Source organism: Eretmochelys imbricata, chromosome 3 (assembly GCF_965152235.1).
Source record: "Eretmochelys imbricata isolate rEreImb1 chromosome 3, rEreImb1.hap1, whole genome shotgun sequence".
In the NCBI taxonomy this organism is placed as follows: domain Eukaryota; kingdom Metazoa; phylum Chordata; order Testudines; family Cheloniidae; genus Eretmochelys; species Eretmochelys imbricata.
The window spans coordinates 104,614,571-104,637,458 of NC_135574.1; the positions used below are offsets into that span (position 1 = coordinate 104,614,571).

At 41.5% G+C, this 22,888-nt stretch overlaps 1 protein-coding gene across 2 annotated transcripts in view; it reads left to right on the top strand.

Moving 5' to 3' along the window:
- PEX7 (peroxisomal biogenesis factor 7) overlaps positions 1-16,415 on the top strand; it is an 81,427-nt gene extending 65,012 nt beyond the window's left edge. The window contains exon 10 of one of the 2 annotated variants that reach the window (XM_077813105.1): positions 14,109-16,415. In XM_077813105.1, coding sequence (XP_077669231.1) covers positions 14,109-14,177 — 69 coding nt within the window. In that variant the 3' untranslated portion in view covers positions 14,178-16,415. Of the gene's footprint in view, positions 1-594; positions 1,303-14,108 lie in introns of those variants that run through there. The other variant, XM_077813104.1, reaches the window with a different exon arrangement.
- The last annotated feature ends 6,473 nt before the right edge of the window (positions 16,416-22,888 follow it).

Sequence of the window (22,888 nt, forward strand, 5' to 3'; positions counted from 1 at the left end):
AGCAACGGCATATCCCCCCTCCGGCTCCTACGCAGCGGTGCGGCCAGGCGCCTCTATGCAGTGCCCCATCCGCATTGCATTTCAGTGGGATTGTTTTCATATAAATTGTGAAGTGCTCTGGGCTCTTGCATAAAGGGTGCTATACAAATAATATTTTGCATTGTTCTGTAAATGTCTTCTAATTTGTGGGACTTTTGGTGCAATATTTAATTTAAAAAAAAATCAAGAGAACAAATTAGAACATTCGTGGAAGTGATATTGTCAGGTTAAAACAAGCAGGCCCAAGTCATGAAGGGGAAAAGACATGTGACAGCAGGGTGCAAAGGGAGCAGCACGGTAAGAGGAATGGGCACTGACCCTCTGCAATAGGAGCACATAATAGTTTCCCTCCAACATTGTCTCATATCTGTATAGTTATCAGGATTTCAAGGTCCCTGTAAATAGTTTCTGTAGAGGGTGGGGTCCGTGTAGCTTGTTAGGATTGCCACTCTGTTTTGTTTTTAAACTCCTGCAACTTTCTGTGGATGCACATGCAGCTTGATGGTCAACTCTTCACAATGAAATGAGACCTGCTTATTTTGGTCTGTCTTTCAGTGGCAACGATATTTGAATGATGCTTACTCTCGGGGGCGTAATGCAGTTTGTGATGGTGATACAGTTCTTTGCTCTCTTAGATGGCACTGACCGTCTGCAATAGGAGCACATAATAGTTTCCCTCCAACATTGCCTCATATCTGTATAGTTATCAGGATTTCAATGTCCCTGTAAATTCCACCATTAATGCAGTTTTATTGATACCTTCACTGAGGAACAACCCCAAAATCTAGGTCAGTACCCACCATTGGCGACAAATAAAGGCCATTGGACGCTGTAAGCCTAACCTTTTTGCTCACTGTGTCATAGATGACATAGAGTAGAGGTTTCCCCTGGTGTGCATTTCCGTTCCTCCATCCCCCAGACCGTGTGTAGGTACAAGTTGTCTGAATGGGTTACTCGCTCCATCCAAAGGATATTTCAGTGGGATTGTTTGCAAGTGGCCTCCCTACCAGCCACTCAGAATGGTTGCTAACAGCCACATTCACGTGTTTCAGTACTTGTGGAATGGATGAATAATGGCTCTTTGCAGAAAGAAGTTCAGTTTTTTAGGACCAAATATGAATTCAAACGGTGTCTTCAGTGAAGATGGTATACTAGGTGTTCTGTTTGTATTTACACCAGTCTGTTGTAACTAACTGTTGTAAAGCTGGAATTGTATTTTGTGGAAACTTTACTGGAAGATGCATAAACTTCCTTTGCTCCTTTTTTTGTTGTTTGGGGTATTTTTGTGTCTTGTTTATTCTTTCTTTGCACACATACAAGTTGTGGAATTTAGATGTTCCACATGACGGTTGAAGCTTTCATGCCCCTAGAACAGGGGTGGGTGAACTTTTTGGCCCGAGGGCCACATCTGGGTATGAAAGTTGTATGGCAGGCCATGAATGCTCACAAAATTGGGAGTTGGGGTGCGGGAGGAGGTGAGGGCTCTGGCTGGGGGTGTGGGCTTGGGGGTGGGGCCAGAAATGAGTTCAGGGTACGGGAGGGGGCTCCGGGCTGGGGCAGGAGGTTGGGCTGCAGGTGGGGGGGGGAGGGGGGGAGGGCTGCAGCTGGTGGGGCGGGCTCTGGGGTGCAGGAGGATGGGACTGAGCGGTTCGGAGGGTGGGAGGGGGATCAGGGCTGGGGCAAGGGGTGGGGCACTGGAGGGGGGAAGGGGCACAGGCTCCAGACGGTGCTTACCTCAGGTAGCTCACGGAAGCAGCGGCATTTCTCCCCTCCGGCTCCTACGCAGCGGTGCGGCCAGGCACCTCTATGCAGTGCCCCATCCGCAGGCGCCATCCTGCAGTTCCCATCAGCCTTTGTTCTTGGCCAATCGGAGCTGTGGGGGCAGCGCTTGGGGCAGGGGCAGCATGCGGAGCCCCCTGGCTGCCCCTACATGTAGGAGCTGGAGGCGGACATGCTGCTGCTTCCGAGAGCCATGCGGAGTGGGGCAAGCCCTAGACCCTGCTCCCCGGCAGGAGCTCGAGGGCCGGATTAAAACATCTGAAGGGCCGGATGTAGCCCCCGGGTTGTAGTGTGCCCACCCCTGCCCTAGAAACATTTCACTAATTATATCTTCCCCCCCCTCTTATGGCCTTTCTCAGCCACTTCTTTAAACCTCTCAAGGCATTCCAGGTAAAGTTTTACTGTTTGAAACTCCTTGAGAGAAAAGTTTCAGAGTAGCAGCCGTGTTAGTCTGTATTCGAAAAAAGAAGAGGAGGACTTGTGGCACCTTTGACACTAACAAATTTATTTGAGCATAAGCTTTCATGAGCTACAGCTCACTTCATCGGATGAATTCAGTGGAAAATACAGTGGGGAGATTTATATACATAAAGAACATGAAACAATGGGTGTTACCATACACACTGTAGGAGAGTGATCACTTAAGGTGAGCTATTACCAGCAGGAGAGCTGGGGGGGAACCTTTTGTAGTGATAATCAAGGTGGGCCATTTCCAGCAGTTGACAAGAACGTCTGAGGAACGGGGGGGGGGGGGGGGGGGAATAAGATAAACAAGAGACTGATGTCTCTCTGTATCTGTACGAGTTTTTTCATGAAGTTGATCAAGCATTCTTACAACTACAATACCCACCTGCTGAAGTGAAGAAACAGATTGACAGAGCCAGAAGAGTACCCAGAAGTCACCTACTACAGGACAGGCCCAACAAAGAAAATAACAGAATGCCACTAGCCATCACCTTCAGCCCCCAACTAAAACCTCTCCAACGCATCATCAAGGATCTACAACCTATCCTGAAGAACGACCCATCACTCTCACAGACCTTAGGAGACAGGCCAGTCCTTGCTTACAGACAGCCCCCCAACCTGAAGCAAATACCAGCAACCACACACCACACTACAGAACCACTAACCCAGGAACCTATCCTTGCAACAAAGCCCATTGCCAACTGTGTCCACATATCTATTCAGGAGACACCATCACAGGGCCTAATCACATCAGCCACACTATCAGAGGCTCATTCACCTGTACATCCACCAATGTGATATATGCCATCATGTGCCAGCAGTGCCCCTCTGCCATGTACATTGGCCAAACTGGGCAGTCTCTACGTAAAAGAATAAATGGACAAAAATCAGACGTCAAGAATTATAACATTCAAAAACCAGTTGGAGAACATTCAATCTCTCTGGTCACTTAATTAGAGACCTAAAAGTGGCAATTCTTCAACAAAAAAACTTCAAAAACAGACTCCAACGAGAGACTGCTGAATTGGAATTAATTTGCAAACTGGATACAATTAACTTAGGCTTGAATAGAGACTGGGAGTGGATGGGTCATTACACAAAGTAAAACTATTTCCCCATGTTTATTCCCCTCCCCCACTGTTCCTCAGACATTCTTGTCAACTGCTGGAAATGGCCCACCTTGATTATCACTACAAAAGGCCCCGCACACACATTCTCCTGCTGGTAATAGCTCACCTTAAGTGATCACACTCTCCTTATACTGTGTATGGTAACACCCATTGTTTCATGTTCTCTATGTATATAAATCTCCCCACTGTATTTTCCACTGAATGCATCCGATGAAGTGAGCTGTAGCTCACGAAAGCTTATGCTCAAATATATTTGTTAGTCTCTAAGGTGCCACAAGTACTCCTTTTCTTTTTGAGAGAAAAAGATCCCATTTTTTGTTTAATTTGTGTATGGATTTCTTGGCTGGCTTTCTTAGTCATTATGAATGTTATTGGGGAATCCCTTTGTAGGCCTTTACAAACATCCCTTTTGTTTGGGTAAAATTCATCCTTGTGCATAAGGAACCACTGCAAGACAAGACCTTATGTGCAACTTGCCCCCACATACAAACACCAGGCTGCTAAAATGAGACTTAAGTGGTACATAGGCCTAGAGCTGGCCTAAATTTCACCCTTTGTCATTTCCTATTTTTAAAAATTCTTGGTATTTTTAACCTGTCCCAGTATAGGTAGTCTTTCACCTGTGAAGTGGAAGGGTTAATATCAGCACATTAGACCTCAGTTTTGTGAAAGCTATAGTTGCTACAGCCATCATAAAGTTCCGTGGAAGCTATAATGTCACTGTACTGGAAGGGGTTATCATATCAGCAGTCAAATATTTCCATCTCTTTGATTTTAAAGTGTTATGAAAAGTGCACGGATCACCATCTTATTCAACAGATTTTTCACCTTGAATGTGTGTTCAAACTCATCGGATCTAGTGACTATAAAGCTCTGACTGCTTTTTAATTTGGTTTACCATGCTGAGCCAACACAGCAGAGTGTGAGCTGGATTCTGATTCTTTAATAAAACTGTTTGCTTAGTGCCAATGAGTTATACCAGTGCAACTTGACGGAAGACAAACAGGGTTTCATGAAGAGAACATTTGACCTGTACAACTGTTAATTACTGGTGATTATTTAAAAAAAAAATGAAACCTTACTTGACTCTTAGATACAAAGGTGGAGATTGCAAGGCGGGGGGTTAGGAAGCATGTTGTTTTGCTTGTAAACTGAATATATTTGATATGGAGTCACTGAGAAACAATAAACACGGACCCCTCACAATGCCACTTTTAGAGTGTCATATTTCAGCATAGAATGGCAAATTAAAGTTTGGATTAAACCTTTCCACAACACTGCATTGATTTTATCCGTAACTAAAGGATGGACCTGGGTTCTTTAACAAAGCTCTTTAAAGATTCTTTTCTTTAAGCTATCTAACTGTGCAAGAGTGCATCCATTGTTGCAAATAGTTTTGAAAGCCCTCTGCACTTCACTGCCAGACTTGTCTTTCAGACCTGCAACTCAGACAAATTTAGACAGCACATCCTTCCTTCACCATTAAGATGTATTAACTGTTGTGTTTAGAAGATTGTTTCAAGTCTACAGAATCAGCTCCCCTTTACATATTCCATATCAGATCAAGAAAACAACTGTCTTCTATCTTTTGAAATAGATCCTAGCCAGTTTGTATAACTTTCTAGAGACTTGATCATGAAGCTAGTCAGTTCCTGTTTTCAGCTCCGTGCTTTGTGACACTTTTTAATTGTCTGAAAAACAGGAGCAATGCCCCCTCCAAATCTCTTCCCTTCTTGGGAGAGTAATACATTTCTTTAGCAATGTCTGGGACATTGCTATTTCTGGTCAGTGTATATAATTTGAATCCAGGTCTATGTAAGAACTTCTGGCCAGTTTTTTATTCTGTATTCATCACAAATGATTATACAAATTAGAAACAATGTGTAGTTTGAAAAATACCACACACAAACTAAAATGCTTGCAAATGATTTTTTTTCTTTTACGAAATTACAATATGCACCTCTCAATTTATGCATGAGGGTAGGGTTCAGTTACAGTTCATCTCTGATGCCTCTTGACCAAACATAGAGTCACAGTAATACTTGGGCTTTTCTAATCCAAGATGGAACCCCTTATTATTTTAAACCAACAGATGCATACCTCAAACCCAGCAGGTTAAGTGCATGGGGGAGGGGGTTAGTGCCACATGGCAAGGGACTTCGCTTACAACCATTTGCCTTTATCCCTTGTTCTTAAATTCACTTAAACCCTCTTTTTGTTAATAAATTGTTTTACTTTTAATCTAAACCTGCCTAGTGCTGTTGAAGTGACTGCTAGCTCCAGTTAAAGTAATAAGCTGTGCTTTTGTCTCTTTAAAGGAGCAATGAACCTTATTACTACTTTGAGTGTTCCAGGAGAGGGCTGAACACTTCAGGGCAGACAGCTGGGGGGAAATTTGGGACTTAAGAGTGTGTTGGGAGTCACCCTGTAAGTAGTAACCAAGGCTGGTGGAGACCAGCGTGGGGCTGTTGTGTTGTAGGCAGGCTGCTAGGGGCAGAGTGTTGAACCAGGACTGCACCGCACACAGATTCAGGAACCTGCATTCCTGTCTGCTGGCTGTTGGTGTCCAGGCTCTGAGCCACGGCACAGAGCATTTAAGGCACCCAAGCTTACAGGGCAGGTTGTGAGATGACCTTTCACTGGTCTGGGTTGCACCCCAAAATGTTAGTGGATCTTCCTGCCATGACTTACCAAAGGTCAAGAGGAATGGGAGTGAAGGCAGAAGTGTTACCTACCCCTTGATTCACATTGTTGAAGAAATGGAATGGGGGAGGGAGGAATTGAGGGCAAAATTTCCTTTCCATTCTTGTCCGATTATGGGCTAGAAGAAATGGTCACCTGTCAAAATAAGTAGCAGGCCTAATAACCATGTTTGTTAGCTTCACCAAACTTCCATCCCCTGTGTACGCAAGAGTGCTCAGGACCCTTTACAGATGTTTCATCATAATATAAGTAGCCCATAGAATTAAGCACAAAAAGAAGAAATGTTTCCTTGAGAAGAGGAGGAAGGGAAAGAATTGCAAATAGGAGTGAAAATGTAGCTACAATAACTTTTTTTGAAACCTGTTGTAAAAGAAGAACTGTTATATGTCTTATTGAAACTCAGCATGGCAGAGACAAATGTGTAGAGTGTCAGGGTTCCTTCCCAACTCGGAACTCTAGGGTACAGATGTGGGGCCCGCATGAAAGACACCCTAAGCTTATTCTTACCAACTTAGGTTAAAAACTTCCCCAGGGTACAAACTTTGCCTTGTCCTTGAACAGTATGCTGCCACCACCAAGTGTTTTAAACAAAGAACAGTGAAAGAACCCCTTGGAGACTTCTTCTCCCAAAATATCCCCCCAAGCCCTACACCCCCTTTCCTGGGGAAGGCTTGATAATAATCCTCACCAATTTGTACAGGTGAACACAGACCCAAACCCTTGGATCTGAAGAACAATGAAAAATCAATCAGGTTCTTAAAAGAAGAATTTTAATTAAAGAAAAGGTAAAAGAATCACCTCTGTAAAACCAGGATGGAAAATACTTTACAGGGTATTCAGATTCAAAACACAGAGGATCCCCCTCTGGGCAAAACCTTAAAGTTACAGAAAACAGGAATAAACCTCCCTCTTAAGACAGGGAAAATTCACATAAAACAAAAGATAAACTAATCCGCCTTGCCTGGCTTACGTATACTGGTTGCAGTATTGGAGACTTGGATTAGGATGGGTTGGAGAAAATGGATTTCTGTCTGGCCTCTCTCAGTCCCAAGAGAGAACAACCACTTAAACAAAGAGCACAAACAAAAGCCTTCTCTCCCGCCGCCCCCCCCCCCGCAATTTTGAAAGTATCTTGTCCCCTTATTGGTCCTTTGGGTCAGGTGCCTGCCAGCCAGGTTAGCTGAGCTTCTTAACCTTTTACAGGTAACAGGATGTTGCCTCTGGCCAGGAGGGATTTCATCGCACGGTATACAGAAAGGTGGTTACCCTTCCCTTTATATTTATGACAAGCTACAATAACTTTTTTTAAAACCTGTTGTAAAAGAAGAAGTGTTATATGTCTTATTGAAACTCAGCAGGGCAGAGACAAATGTGGAGCTATTTTCACCCGTGAGTGGTCACCACATAAGAGACAATTGCCTGTCATCCTAAGATTTGACTGGAAACCCTGGAAGGATATCTAGTGAAATCACTTCTGCCCTCCTGACTGTTGTTCAGAAACTTATTCAACTGTGGCATTGACATTTCTTTGCCAGGGTAAAGAAAGTAATTTCTGGAGCCTAATGAAAATACAGTGTCATTATTTAGATACATGCATATCTTGCTGAGTTTCAGTAAGAGCTTTATGTTTTTGCAATTTTTAGTTATTTTCTGAAAAATAGTACTTGGTTATTGGGTTTGGGGGTTTAGTGCCACCTTAGAGTACTGCAAAAATCAACCACTATCTTGAAGGATTTTTCCTCTTTTCTTGATCCTAAACAGTAAAGAGACAGTATGTCATCTAGGTAATTACACTAGGCTGAATGGATTGCCCTAGGGTTCTGGAAAAGGTCTCCGTCTATTGCAAAGCAAGGCTGTAGTGATGAATAGAAGACAGAGGTCCTGAAATAAATCAGCTAGTGGGATAACTGAAATGGCTGTGATAAATAAAAGAATATTGGAATTAAATGAGTTGGTGGAAAACAGCATTACTATCAGACACTAGGATAAACACTTTAAAGTGAAACAGTCATCCCATGTTTTATGAGTCAAACCATGAATTTCCAGTGAAGAATTAGTTTTCTGAGACTGTATCTGTACAATTCATATTTTTGGCTTTACATGAAGGGGAATAAAGCAATGTCCAGTTTGATTTATCTGCTGCAAATATATTTGCCTATTCCAGAAAATTACCTGGCATGATATTTATACTGCAGCAATAATAAAAGTACACTCACTTATGCACTGACTGTCTGACCCTCCTTTGTTGCAGAGGCTGGCTGTGGGCATCTCCCAATCTCACAGCATATTTCAGTAGCACATATAGCAATACTTCATAACTTCACGTACACTGATAGCACATGCAATCCAACAGGGTATTCATGTTCACCGGATCAAGACTTTTAAAATGACACCTCACAAGTTATATTTTGTACAAAACATGTCATAATTATATGATAGTGGTGAATATGGGGGTTCCAGGATGCTCCTTTGAGGTACAGAGTGCCACAGACATTAACAAATGCATCCATTTTGTTAGATTGTGTTTGTGTCATGTAGTTGTAACAGTAATCTAACAGATGGGAGCATTGGCACTTTTGGGGGCGCGGGGGGAAGGGGCATCTTTTTCAGCTGCATCCTTCCCTGAGCAATCAGTATTCAACGGAATATTGTTATTTTACAATTAAGCTTTAATTATTCCATTTCTCTTGACAATTTGTGATGGCAAAAAAATTGATACAATAGAACTGTATATTCCAGCACATAAGCAACATTGGTGTATTTGTCAGGTGTTCTGCAGCATATCTGTACAACGTTAATGAAAGTGTAGTGAAAATAGCTACCCAAAGCTAATTATTTGGTTTTTTTAAACGGTCGGAAGTATAAAAAACCCTGCCTTTTATATAGTAGCTTTCACCCAAAGATCAGAGTATTCTGCAGACTCTACCTGCTGATATGCAGACTTGATCCAGGTCTGTTGGATTGAAGGCAAAGCTGTTTCAGCAACATTGTACAGTAGCTTTGGAATGAAAATGAATAATACTTTATATTTAAACTTCTTGTGAAGGGTTTTCAGTTATGAACAGTGGCTCAAATAATCTCTTCGTATACAATAAGATTATGTTCTATGGAATACCCTATTGAATACTGTTCTAAGTAAGAATTAGATAAACCTGTATAAAAAATATCAGGAAGTCGGTGGTTCGGGGTTTTTTTTTTTAATTAAATACTGAAAGAAAAACTTGGAGCACTTCCAAAATTGTTGGGATATCTCTAGCTGGTGTACTAGGTACTTACACAGTCACCAAATCTGATAGAGCTCATATTCCAAATTATTCCTGTTCAGTTAGCACAAACACATAAGCTGTGGTTAATGTTGCATTAAAAGCTTGATCAAAATTATTGTTAAATCAATTGTGACAAAATATTTTACATTGTGTTGGCTTTCCCTCCCACTTAAGTTATAAAGCCATTGGCTTTATACAAATAAATTCATTGTATATTCACATCCTCACTAGATATTATAGTACCATTAATAAAGAAAAACACTTCACACAGTTACTCACTAGGGCCTTCAGTGAGACTGTTCATGTGCTTAAAGTATTCAGATGCTTAAGTACCTTGCTGAATTGGGATTACAAGAGCCACCATATACTCTCTCAAACTGTAGTAGTTTTTATGGCATACATTTTAAGGGTGTAGTTTGTGTACCAAAACCCTAATGAAAGTCACCCAGCTGTTTTGGAACATAGGTAATCCCATCGAACATAGAATTCCTTGGATGATTGGGATGCCATCTATACATTGTTGTTCATTGTAAACCTACCGAGATATTAAATAAGGATGTCTTAGTTTAACTGTCTCTTGATTTTTCTGACTGGAATTTACCAAAGCAAAGGATAATTACAACTTCGACTTCATAAGGTTCTTCCTCTCTTCATTCATTAAAAGGTGGAGCCTTGGAAAACTTTACATAAAATGCGGGTTGTTACAAAAACACAGAAACCCAGTTAGTTGGCATATTTGTATTGAATAATCCAGTAAAACCACGCCACTCTTGAAATTAATCTCCATAGTCATCTCCACCTACACAATATAGAAATCATTTGTTTCTGTGCCGAGGTCTTACTTTCCATCATCTACTTTCGACTGTAGCACTTTATCATATTTAATTTGAGAGGACAGAATGGCATTTTCTCAAGCATATGTTCTGGGTTGTTAACTCAAAACTTACCATTTTGAATCTTGCTCAGAAGGTTCGCCCGTATGTTACTGATGGCAGATAAACACTCTTGGACTGAATTGAGACTTTTATTAAACTAGTTATATTTTAGGAGTTAGCAGATTGAAATTCTACGTAAGAACATCCAAACTGGGTCAGACCAAAGGTCCATCTAGCCCAGTATCCTGTGTTCTGACAGTGGCCACTGCCAGGTGCCCCAGAGGGAATGAACGAACAGGTAATCATCAAGTGATCCATCCCCTGTCGCCCATTCCCAGTTTCTGGCAAACAGAAATTAGGAACACCCTTTCTGCCCATCCTAGCTAATAGCCGTTGAGGGACCTGTCCTCCATGAACTTACCTAGTTCTTTTTTGAACCCTAAGTTCTTTTTTGAACCCTAAGGTGATGATTCAAAAGTAAGATTCAAAAATTTCTGCAGGACAGTGACCTCTCTTGAATTAGCTTTAGACCTCTTTAGACCTCTGAGACGTGTAACTTTAATAAACCTTTCCTTTGTTAAAAATTTGTTCTTTTTGCATTTCTATGTACATATTCATACTGTACTCATCATACTATGACACACATTGTGAGTAAAAATTTTAATAATCATCTAGTAAATAAGAAATGCATTAGTCCACATTTTCTAACATAATTAAAATGTAAAAATTGACTCTGAATAAATGGAGCTGATAAATGGGTGAAGCTAAAATTGCTTAACTGTATAAATTTAGTGTGTCCTCATAGTTAGCAAAAAGAAGCACCAAAGTTAGTGTAAAGGCTATATTTAATTCTTAATCAGCATTTCAATCCTTACCAATGAGTGAGAATCAACCTTTTTTGAGGAAAATAACTGAAAAGTACAAATGCACACCAAAATTCAAATTAGGGATTTTAATCAAGGGTTTCTGCTAGCTGATTTAAATCAGTGATTTTAAGTCACTTTGATTTAAATCAGTCACCCCTGCTCTTTGCATAGAATTTATTCATCACCATTTCCAACATGAGTTTTAAGTATGGACGTCACACTGCACAGGAAGATATGACCCAGGGTGATTTGCTAAAGGTTTATTTTCCTTCTCCGAACTAGCGACATGTACATATGATCAGAGAAAATTAGCGGTCGGGCGGAATTAACCCAAGTGGCCCTTGTCAAACTGCCTTTTGTATAGGCTCTGTTTATTCTTATTCTCACTAGAGTCAATGATTCTGTAACTCTGTTTATTCAGAGCTTGCTGTGAGATATTAATTCAGTTGATCATAGGTGGGGATTTCCCAGGGATTTTTCAGGTGCTATTCCATGTCTTGTTTCCTCTTGAAAGAAAGGATTGTCGATGTAGTAGTATCAACCCATACCTATGGGAAAGATAAAAGTACTTACTGTGTGTTTTATACAGTTGCCATACTGTGCGTTTTATACAATTGTGAACAGACATAACGTCATGAGATTTTGTTCCGTTCTGTTTTAGGGTGTAAAGTACCTCAAATAACTAAGCAGTTACAACCAATTAAGGAAATACCACAAATGAGCAGTAACCATAAAATGGGACCACTACAGTGTGTATCATACAAAATGAAGTTTGATTTCTAAATTTCTAGTATGCACCTGTTCATTCTAGTTTAATATTAAAGAATGTGAATTAGATTTATAGCAAAATGGTACCTGTTCTATAGGTCCTGATGTGTCTCCCATTGACATCCCTGAGAGAACACGACCCTTTGAAGATACTTTTCAAAAGTTGCTTTCACCCTCGTTTAGTGGCTTGTATTCATAGGCCAGCCTTGTCAATTTTATTCCTCTTCGGATCTCATCTTATCTCTTACTTTTGCCTTAATTTCTTTGTCCCTCCACTGCTCTGTAACAATCTACCTATTATATATCATTCTGTTACATAGTAGTTGATCTATTATCTGGTATTGTTACATTGTTAGAGAAGCTTTAACTGCATTATCAGATCTAAAGCATTTTGTAATCTGGTTTTATGAAAGTTTTTTTTTCCTGTCTGTTAATACTGATTTTATCCAGTGCTGTAGAATCATACCAGCCTTCATATTGTGATACTGAAATCTGCACCAAAAAGGGATTTTAGGGATTTGTTGTTTAGAAAAATTCAGATCAGCTTAGATTCTGCTGCTCTATTGTTTAGGTGCGGTCAGTGTCGATGACATCTTAGTCCCATCAGGTTAACGTGGAGCTCTCCTTGGAAAGGATGGATGATTGAATGGTCAGGGCTCTAGCCCTGGTCCGTGGGAGACTAGAGACCTTCTGTTTGCCGTTCTGCCACAGACTTGTGCGTGAACTCATGCAAATTGCTTTAGTCTTTCTGCCTCTGTTCCCCATCTGTAAAATGGAGTAATAGCACTTCCCTATCTTACAGTGGTGTGAGGATAAATACATTTAAGATTTTGAGGTATTGAGATAGCACAGTAATATAGGCCATACTTGAGAGAGAGAGAGAGAGATACCAGCTCCTTGTGGGGAGGGGGAGTGGCCCTGAATCCAAGCCTTCATGGATCTCCTGGGTCATTCCCTACTACCTCTCAGAACCAGGCTATTTATGCTAAAGTAACTCTGCCCACTCCATGGACTGTAAGTGGTATATAGGAAAAATATGACCTTGCAAGCTCCTGCCCATATCCATGCATTTCATCCAACAGCAATGAAACCAGAATTAGTATGACACTTTCCGGGGTACCCAGGGTTGTGAAGCACCTCGCTATCACCTGCCCTTAGCATGGGGAAGCCTTGTCTGAGCCTGTTATATGTCAGCTCCCTGACTTTCCAGAACATGGGCAATACAAATAGATTTCTTTAGGTCTACACAGACTCTTCTGTCCCTCTGCAGGTTAGCAATAGGTATTCTCCAGTCCCCAGTTCCTCCAAGCATCTCCCTGGAGTGTCCAGGCCATGGTCCTTTACACACGTGCATTATTTGCAGGATCACTGCTCCCAAAGGAACAGTGCACCCTGCTGACCAGTTATACCCCAATCACCACTTCTCTTTTTGCGCATCACTCATATTGGCTTATAGTGCAAACAAGCAAAAGTTGATTTTGACAAAGAGTACAAATTCTAGTGAAAGCAAGTGGAAGTATTGGAAACATATATAAAATATTAGATTACATTACACATAAAATAAAAACCTAGCATGCATTCTAGAATCTCGATGTACTTAGCTAGTTATTATCATGTCTTTTAGAGCAAAAACTCACACACAGTCCTGCCAGTATAGAACAGCCATTATCTTCCATTCATGAGCCATGCTGTCCTTTTTCCTCTTCAGTGGAAAGATGTAGGAGGATACCTCTGCCCGCCACCCCACATGTATGCCAATAATCTATTGTCTTTACTTGTAAATGGTACTCCCCTCCTGGTCTTTTTTTATTTCCTGTAAATTTCCTCTCCAAGATTTCAGTCTCTTGATTAGCATTTTGGTTCAGTATGCAAATAGACCTATATTGTGAAGGGGACAACACACAATGCCCAGCCAGGGAGACAAGTGCCTATTACCCCCTTGCCTGGAAGGAACCAGTCTGAAGCACGTTGCCTCCTGTTTTACCTGCCTTAACTTCATGGCCTTGAGAACGTAATATCCTGGGACTGACATGACGACAGCAACACTGCATTTTACAACTCATATCCGAAATGAAGGCATTATTAAAAACAGCCACCAATCTGAACCCAAACCCCAAGCATAGTTTTCTTTTCGTTCACAGCGCTGCGATCCTTTTGATTGTTGTGATCAAAACGACTTTCCCAGTAACCCTAACATGGCCTGTGTTTGCTTTGTAGGTGGCAGACTGCGCTTGGGATGAATTAGTGAAGAGCTATACGCCATCATGTCTGGCAGCTCCTGTGTAGAGATAACTGCTTTGTCCAGTGAAGAAAGAGAGCTGACTTGGCGGGAAGCTTTCTCTGCTCCCAGGAAACTCAACTCATACTAGATGTGTCAATAATGTGGCTTTAATCCTCATGTCTCTTTTTTAAATACGATTTGTAGTTTTAACTGAAGATGTTATGCATTTGAGGATACATTTTCAGTGAAGTATATGGGGACCCCTATTAAGGATGGTTCAACTGTACACCCAGTGCTTAAGGCTGCAAAATAATGCCTGGGCTACCAAAGGCTGGCAGGGGCAGACAATTTGGTGGGGGCAGAGCCAGGCAGATTTGTCTTTGGGGAGTTACATGGGTAAACGTCTTAACAGTGGGAGATGTGAATCAAATTTCCTAATCCTGATAAAGAATAAAGACAAATCGCAATTTATTTTGAGATACTGGCGCGATTTAAAAAAAAAGAGGGGAGGCATGTTTACTGTAAAATAATGCAGCATCAACTTGAGGCTTGTGTCACTCAGTTGATTTGATACTGATACGTTTTGCTCCAAATTCGTGTCACATTATTTTCTTGTGTAATATGATGAATGCTGTTGATAGACCGTTAATGTCATACATTATAACAAGCTGCTTCCTTTGACCTTTTTGTTCACTGTTTCATGATGGCAGAAAAGATTATTTCCATTAAGTCTTTTTTTTCCCCATGTGTTTTCAGATAAAATGTTTGATGGAGGGTCATATCAAAAGAAATTCTGTTTTAGATTATGCTCAGAAATCACAAAATAGAGACAGCTTGTGATGGGAAATCCTCAAAAGAATTAAGCATTCTTTTTTTTAATGCTTATCCAAACTTCTTTGAGGCTCTCGCACAGACATTGTAATAATCCTTGCCTCCGTCACATCCCTTTACCTTCAGAGACTCCTTCACAGAGCCCCCCACTTTCGGCAGCGTCTTTGCAGGGCCTTAACTACTATTGAACTCAAATGTTGTATGCTCCTGGGTAGTGTATCCCAGAGTTGGTGAGATTTGCATTAAGCCATGGCCAAATGTCAGAGGGTGCTGAATCTGCTGGAGCATTGGAAGATACGGGGTGGGGAGAGAGCATTCAGAGATTAGGAACTGGATCTTATTTAAGAGTTCCAGGTAAAGGAGGAATGTGTCATATTTTAGAGATAGGAACCAGGGGCTACTGGACAGCCATGCACAGAGAGCTGTGCCTAGATTAGGAGGCAAAGTGAAATATTAAATTCTTTTCCACTTCTGAGATGTTTGGATTCTGCATGGTTCTTTTCTTTTTTTTAATCAGGTGATCTGTTCCTGCATACCAAGCCCTGTAGCTGAATTAGAAACAAAAGTTTTGATTGTGTGGTATTATAAAATATGACACAGATTTTAAAATCATTATGATGCTTTTTCATTTTAGGTGCTAAGAAATGACACAACCATAAAGCTATGCTGCTTATAGCATTTACTAGTACCATGGGCCATAAAACCCACGCCTATGCATTAAAATTGATTATTTTTAACCTTAACAGTCCTTTTCTTTCATCTCCCTTTTCTGCTTAATATGCAAGTAACGTGTCCAAGTGGGTGGAGGTCATGGAATATCTGTATATGTTATGTGTAAGTATGGAGGATATTTTTAATTAGATAAGATATACTGTTATAGTACGTGCATTTGAAAGCTAAACATGGAAAAGCCAAGTATGAGGCTACAAACAATCTCAGCCTTTCATCTGAGTTGTCATTAGCAGGATGAAAAGATGCTTTCAGTGTGTCACCTGTACATCCCACAAATGAATTAAACTTTCTCCTTAGCTACCTCCCTATCCCCCTTTCCGCCCCCCCGGTGCACTGTCTAACTTTCATTTAAGAGCTGCTGAGTCAAGATTTTACTCTTGAAAAATGAGTGAACTCAAAAGCTCAGTGTGGCTTTTAGCCTTACCGTATAATCTCTAAATGGGAAGAATGTGCTGTTATAAACATTTTTGCAGTGCTAACTAATTTGTAATTCTCAGGGTATCCTTGCTAGACGTGTTCACTTTAGGAAAATAAATTGCTGTTAAGGATGACAGCTCTATCTTCTAATTTTTCACTAGTCATATTCAAAATAGACCTTTAAGTACAAATGTCTTGAACATTTAATCCATTCTTTCTATTTTTAAGGACAGTTTTTAGTTGTTAGTGCACAGGCTTTTTCTTGAGTCAACATCAATATTGTCAATTTAAAAATAAAAGTGTATTTATTGTTCTAATATCAATGGCACACTGTGGTAAATAGTAAGTTTATTCTTGGAAAGACTGTTATACTTATTTTACCAATAACGTTCTAGCAGCAGTGATCAGAAAGGCAAATACAGTAAAAGTGTGCTTACGAAGACCTTGTCATACTCATAGTGAGTAGTGTCTTTTTGGTGAATGGTAGAGATCATATTTTCCTCAATATTGTTGCAAACCCTGTTACCTTTTATGTAACTTTTTCTATTTGTTTGTGTGATGGGTTCCCCCCAGGGTGCCACCTGGAACTGGGGTACCACTGAGCCCCCCGACCCACCAGCCTGGGCTCCCTCTCACACTGTGCTGTTGTGACAAGCTGCAGCGCCTTCCAGGCTGCACTTTCACCAGCATTCACACAGGTAGGGATGCACCAGCCACAGTTACACACAGGCTCTCTTAACCACCAGCTTCAGAGGCTGGGACCCCAGAGCAGAATCTTCCTGCCCTGGTGAAATCTGTCCAGTATATGGGTTTAATACCCAGTCTGCCTCTCCCTCAATGTGAAGAGAACAATACACACTTCTGGTAACCAAGCAGAGATTTTTCCCCAGCACTCCAGTCAAAGCTCACTGGTTTAGATTAAAATAAAAACAAGTTTATTAACTACAAGAGAGAGAGATTTTAAGTGATAAGTAATAGCAAACAGATCAAAGCAGATTACTTAGCAAATAAACAAAAAACACACACTAAGATTAATATACTAAATAGATTGGATATGAATTAGCAGATTCTCACTCTGATAAATGATACAAGCAGTCTGCAGATCCTTAAGGGGATCTTGCTTTACAGCTTGGAATGCCCAGGTGTTTCATACATAGATGGGAATCCTTTGTTTCAAAACTTGACCAGACTGGTTTGTGGAAAAATACTGACATCCCAAAATGGAGTCCAGAATCATGTGGCCGGGTCGCACATCCTTGCAGTGTTATAGCAGCCATTACTTACAGGCTGGCCAAAACGCCTACAGGAAGGTTAAGCTATTGCACAATCCATTGTCTTTGCTAATGGGCTCATTTGAAATATAGCTCCCTAGTCAATATTCATAACTTGAGATACAAAAATAATACATGCATACCAATAGGACAATCAGGTTCAGCAGATCATAACTTTTCCAATCCTACGAGTCATCTTGTATAATATGTATCATAATTATGCCCTAATCATATAATATCACTCTGAAGAATATGAGGTGCAGTGTCATAGTATGTAACTTAGTTTTGATAAAATAGTGCTCTTTCAATCTGTTCTGCTTGTGGGATTGTGTGCCAAGAGTGCAAGTGTCCTCACTGTTCACTACTATAGGCTGGCCTTCAGTTCTGGTGTTCCCCTACACGTTCCCTTCACAGTGAGGGATAAAATGAGGTTTCCTTCTGTGGTAGTAAGGAGGTTCTTGAACTCTACCACTCTCTAATTTCCAGTTTTACATTTTTTTCTTTTTAGGAAAGGTCTCTACCATTTTCATTGCAGAAATAACACTCAGATTGCTGTGTCCACACACACGCTGCACTTATTTGTGTGTGGTACTAAAACTTTTGGGGGCACATCCCATGATACTTAATACTGCAGCAACCTAAGCCACACTGATTTTTTTCCAGTGAGTTATTTGTGTTCCCCTGGGCATATGGGTGGAATTACTGGGAAGCCCTGGAGGACTCGCAGCACTGTAATGGCACTAGCCCTGTGTCCACATTGCAGAGTGGCCATGTTAGCTGACAAGTTGTGCTCTCTTGAGCTGTAGCTGGCCAGCCAACCTGTGTTAAAAACACTGCACTCAGGGTATTTTATGTGTGGATCTGGATAGAGTTGGGGACAGCACCTGAGTTATAACTTCAAGTTAACTTTACAGTGAAGACAAGCCCTGAGAGGCAGCACATGCTATTGTGGACTAAGCATGGGACTGAGAGTTTCTTTGTTCTGAGGCCTTGAGCAAGCCACTCTACCCACCAACTTGCAGTTTGTTTGTCTGAGGCACCAAGCATCCTCATCTGATATTGACGCCCCTGGCTAAGCCATTTTTGACACACCCCAGCAATTTAGGTACATTAAATCCTGGGTTACTCCCGTATGCCCTAGAAGTGGCTGTGACAAAAGTGCTTTTTTCATCTGCACCTGGTGAGAAGAGTGGGACCAATGCAGACTTTGTCACAATTATCCACACGTTTGCCACCTCAGGATTAGATTGCTGCAAAGTGCTCTACGTGGGTCTACATCATAAGATCATATTGGAAACTGAAGGTGATGCAATATTCCATGGCCTACTTATTTAATGGGGTTTTCATTCCAAGAACACATAAACCAGGGCTCTGAGATCTGCAGTGGCTTCTAGTGAGTTTCTGAATGAAATTCAGCATGTTAACCCATATAGAGATCCTTACCCATCTTGGCCTGTTTAACTGTGAGTTTGTGCCACTCTTTATACTGGGCTGCTGACATTGAGCAGTGAAGACATTTGAGCTGGAGCACCTTTGCTATAAAAGGGAAGGAGCTGCTGACAACAGGACATTTTGTCTGAAAGCTCTTCGGTTTTGACACTCACTCTTCCCTAGTCTTGGTCCATGAGAGCCTGAATCTTCTAAGTACACTACAAAACCATCTCTTCCCAGAGGCTTTTTGGACAGGAAAAGGGTGATTCAGAGTAATATTATCCCCACTTTGCCAAGTGGATCTCTCTCTCTCTCAAGGTGGATGAGCAGTCCTTTATTGTGTTGTGTATTTTAATATTCAGAATCTGCATCTAGTAAACAGGATGAATGCCCGTGGGGCCTCTTATAAATACAAATATTGATATTAAAGGGGTAAGAATGGCAGACAATCATTTGGGGTACAGGACAAACCAAAGTTGAAAATGTACAGAGCACCAGCATTCAGAGAGGAGGAAAGAGGCCAAGGTGGAAGATAAAAGATGGGAGAAAGAAGTGGGGGAAGGGAGATGAGGTAAAATTGGAAGGGAAGGGAAGGAGAGAATTTGAAAAACACTAGACATGAGAAAATGGTGTTGGAGGGGACTGGATGGGTGAGACAGGGAAAGAGAAATATAAGGAGATGGAGGAAGGCAATAATCTAGAAAAGACACAATGCTGAGTTCAACTGGTGAAAACCTGGTCCTGTTGAAGTCCGTGGGAGTTTTGTCCTGGATGGGGCCAGGATTTCACCCACTGAACTGGCAGAGTCAAGTAAGGGGTAAGGGCAAAAATGAAAATAAATAAAAATGGGACAGAAGGGGAGGCAAGTTACAAGAGACAGATCAACATGGGTGGGGGCAACGTGAGAATAGAAAACACTAACATATATCAGGAACTGAGCCAATATCAGAATTGCTTGGTTGATGGAGCTGGTGGAAGCAAAGCTTCCAGGAATGAAGACCACTTGACATGCATTCAACTTGAAGCTTCCAGAAATGTATGTTGTAAAAAATAAACCACGTGAAAGCTGTTGTAATTCATTTTTTGCTCCTTATGTTCACATACACCTGTTGGAAAAGAAACATCTTTACTCTTTATTTCAAAGGCAAGAGTAACCTGTTTTCCCCCTCCTGCAATTTCTCTCCATCATTGGGTTTTGATGATTATGCTTGTTTTCTCTTTTCTTTATTCTAACTAGTTACCTATTTTAATTCTGAAATATTAATCAGGGAATGGGGGTAAGGAAATTGGAATCATGTTTGGCTAAGGGCAGGAATGGGAACAAGGACACAGGTGTAAGGCTCTGTGGTGTCAGAGCTGCGAAGAGGGATACTAAGGAATCATGCTTGCTGGAAGTTCACCCCAATAAATGTCGAATTGTTTGCACCTTTGGACTTTGGGTATTGTTGCTCTCTGTTCATGCGAGAAGGACCAGGGAAGTGAGTGGGTGAAGGAATAAGCCCCCTAACATCTTGATGCCGGTGACTGACTCGGATGCATCGTATTGGATAGGTGAGTGGCAGCCTGTAAGTCCCCTTCCCCAACAGTCCACGCAGCTGCGTGGAGGGGGTATCGCGAACTCTTGTGATGGTAGTTGTGGGTTCTGGCAAGCCAGGGTAAAGGATTTTTTGGATAAATGGATAAGGAAGAACCAAAGCCCATACAGGTGCAAGGGTCAACCTGGGATGAGATTAAAAAGGAAATGGAGAAAGTGTTAGGGGACCCAGAGGGATGGGGGGTGGCTGAGGAGCCCACCCTCCTTGGTATATGGGTAATGGAAGAAGGTCCCTGCCCATGGGGACTGAATGTCTTCCAGGGAAAGGAGGCACTTCAGTCTGCTTGTGAGAGGTTTGAAGTAAGGGCAGCATTATGGGAAGCTGCCAGTAATCTTTCAAGTTTGGTGCTGCTTCAGCAAGGGCTGCTGAAGGGATGTAACTTAGGGGTAGTTAAAGATGATTTGGCACAACAGGGTTTAAAGTCAAAAGCAGAGTTAACAGACTAGAGACTGGAGCTGGGACTTGGTCCTGGGGGAGTGGAGAGAAAGAAGGGGAAGGAAAAAAAAAGTTTCAAAGTGCAACCTGCCTTTCCACACTCTTTTTTTTCTGAAGTTTTAATGGAGGGTACTTTGTATACTTATGTGAGATGTCAAGAAAGAAGTTTTTGTTTAATGATAAAACCCAGTTATATACATGTAACTGTATGTGCAACTCTGTGCAGTCACATTAGATGGAAGCTTGGTAATTAAATTATCCGAGGGGGTCAGGTGGAGTGGCTACTACCACCACTAGGCTTCTGTCCCCAGAAGCCTTTACAGTTTTCTGAGGGGAAATGGGCCCTTTTCCCACAGAAATGGTCTATAAGGGACTGCTGCAGGCAGCAGGCAGAGAGAGAATCCGATCAAAATTATTTGACTTTTGGGTAATGTAATCAAAATCAATAAAGGATGTAAGAGGTTTCTATTGGAACTTAACTTGGCTGCCCCTGGTTGTGTCTAGTTGTACAAGATGGAAGTGTAATTGGGGTACAGTTGTGTAAAAAAGAGTAATCACAGTGCAAGAAATGTTAGACAAAAGAGAATTTTGTGTGGTAAAAGAAAAGGAAAAGGGGAGGAATGATGGGAACACTGAGCCTTGGGGTGGCTCTGGGGGATCAGATTGTTGCTTTGGTGGGTGTGCATGAAAATTCTGTGGGCATGGGGGAGGCAGTTACACCTTGTGTAAAATTAATATGGCTAATATAATGTTATGGAGGTTAAACTATATGGAAGGAATGTGCATTTTCCCAGGACGTGTGCAGTGTATATTGGAGAAGGGGTAAAAGAAATGCAAATAAAACATGGTACTTAATTAAAATCCTATTAGGGCTCCAAAAGGGGCCACAATAGGTTGTGCTTTCTTTTTCAGATCTGTGTGTGTTTTGGAGCAGGAGATGAAAGTGGAAAGTAATCAGAACTCTGGTGGAAGTAAAATATTTCCCTTTTAAGACAGTGTCTGAGCTGCTAACAGCTTTGGATCCAGAAGCAAGCTAGTACGCCTCTGTGTAAATGCAAATTACCTAGCTGATGGGCACAAAGGAGCTGCAAATAATGAATACATCTGATCAGCAAACAAGCCAGTAGAAGACTCAGATTATGGCCCTCCAGGAAAGGGAGGTGAAAAAACAAGTCAAGCCTGAAAATAAGGGGGACAGGTTAACCTTAAGGGGTGTGTGTGTGTGTACAGTGCTAAAATCTGAAGCTGTGTCTCCGCTATTACCTGAGAATAAACTTAGAGCTCGGTACAGCAGAGAAACTATTGCAAACATGGTCTGTTGCACAAGAGGGGAAACTGAGGTACACCACCTCATGAATTTCATAACTGACCAGTAAGTGGGATAATTCACTAGCCTGACTATAGAACAAAATAAGGGCAGCTTGTTGCAAGGCTAGTGGTAATTCTTCTGTTTTTCCTGCAATTAGCAAGGAAATTTGTAAAAGAAAGTGGTATTATTATTAAGCAATAATCTGTCCCCTCCAGGGGCTGGAAATTGTTTCTTTTGTTTTTCAGACACTCTACAAGCAAGCTGGCGCCAGTGGAAGAATAACTCAGAATACCATGGATCTGTGTTTTGTGTTGTTTGTCTTGTTGCTAGCATTGTTGTGTTTTAATGAACAGAAAATCTCATGACATGCATGGGGGATGGCTTCAAAAGGCTGACCCTGGGGAGGAAGATGTGTATGGGAATGCAAAATGCTCAACTAAGAGGCCAGCACCTGTGTAATAGCTACCGTGGTACCTGGAAATGGAATGGCAACTAAGGTGGTCCCCACAAGCCCTTTGGAAATAATGAGAAGGGGAGGAGCTCACTGGGAATCAATGGAGGGGTGTGTAAAATATGTAAATCTATAGAAGATGTTTGGATGTGCCCCTCTCCTGTGACTATGGAGGAGCAGGATCAATGGCCTATGCAGCGGGTAGACAATTGGGTGTACTGTGTATAAGGTGTTTTGCTGGGAATGTACATATTACTGGGGGCACAATTACACCAGCCCATAACGAAACTACACACATCTACAT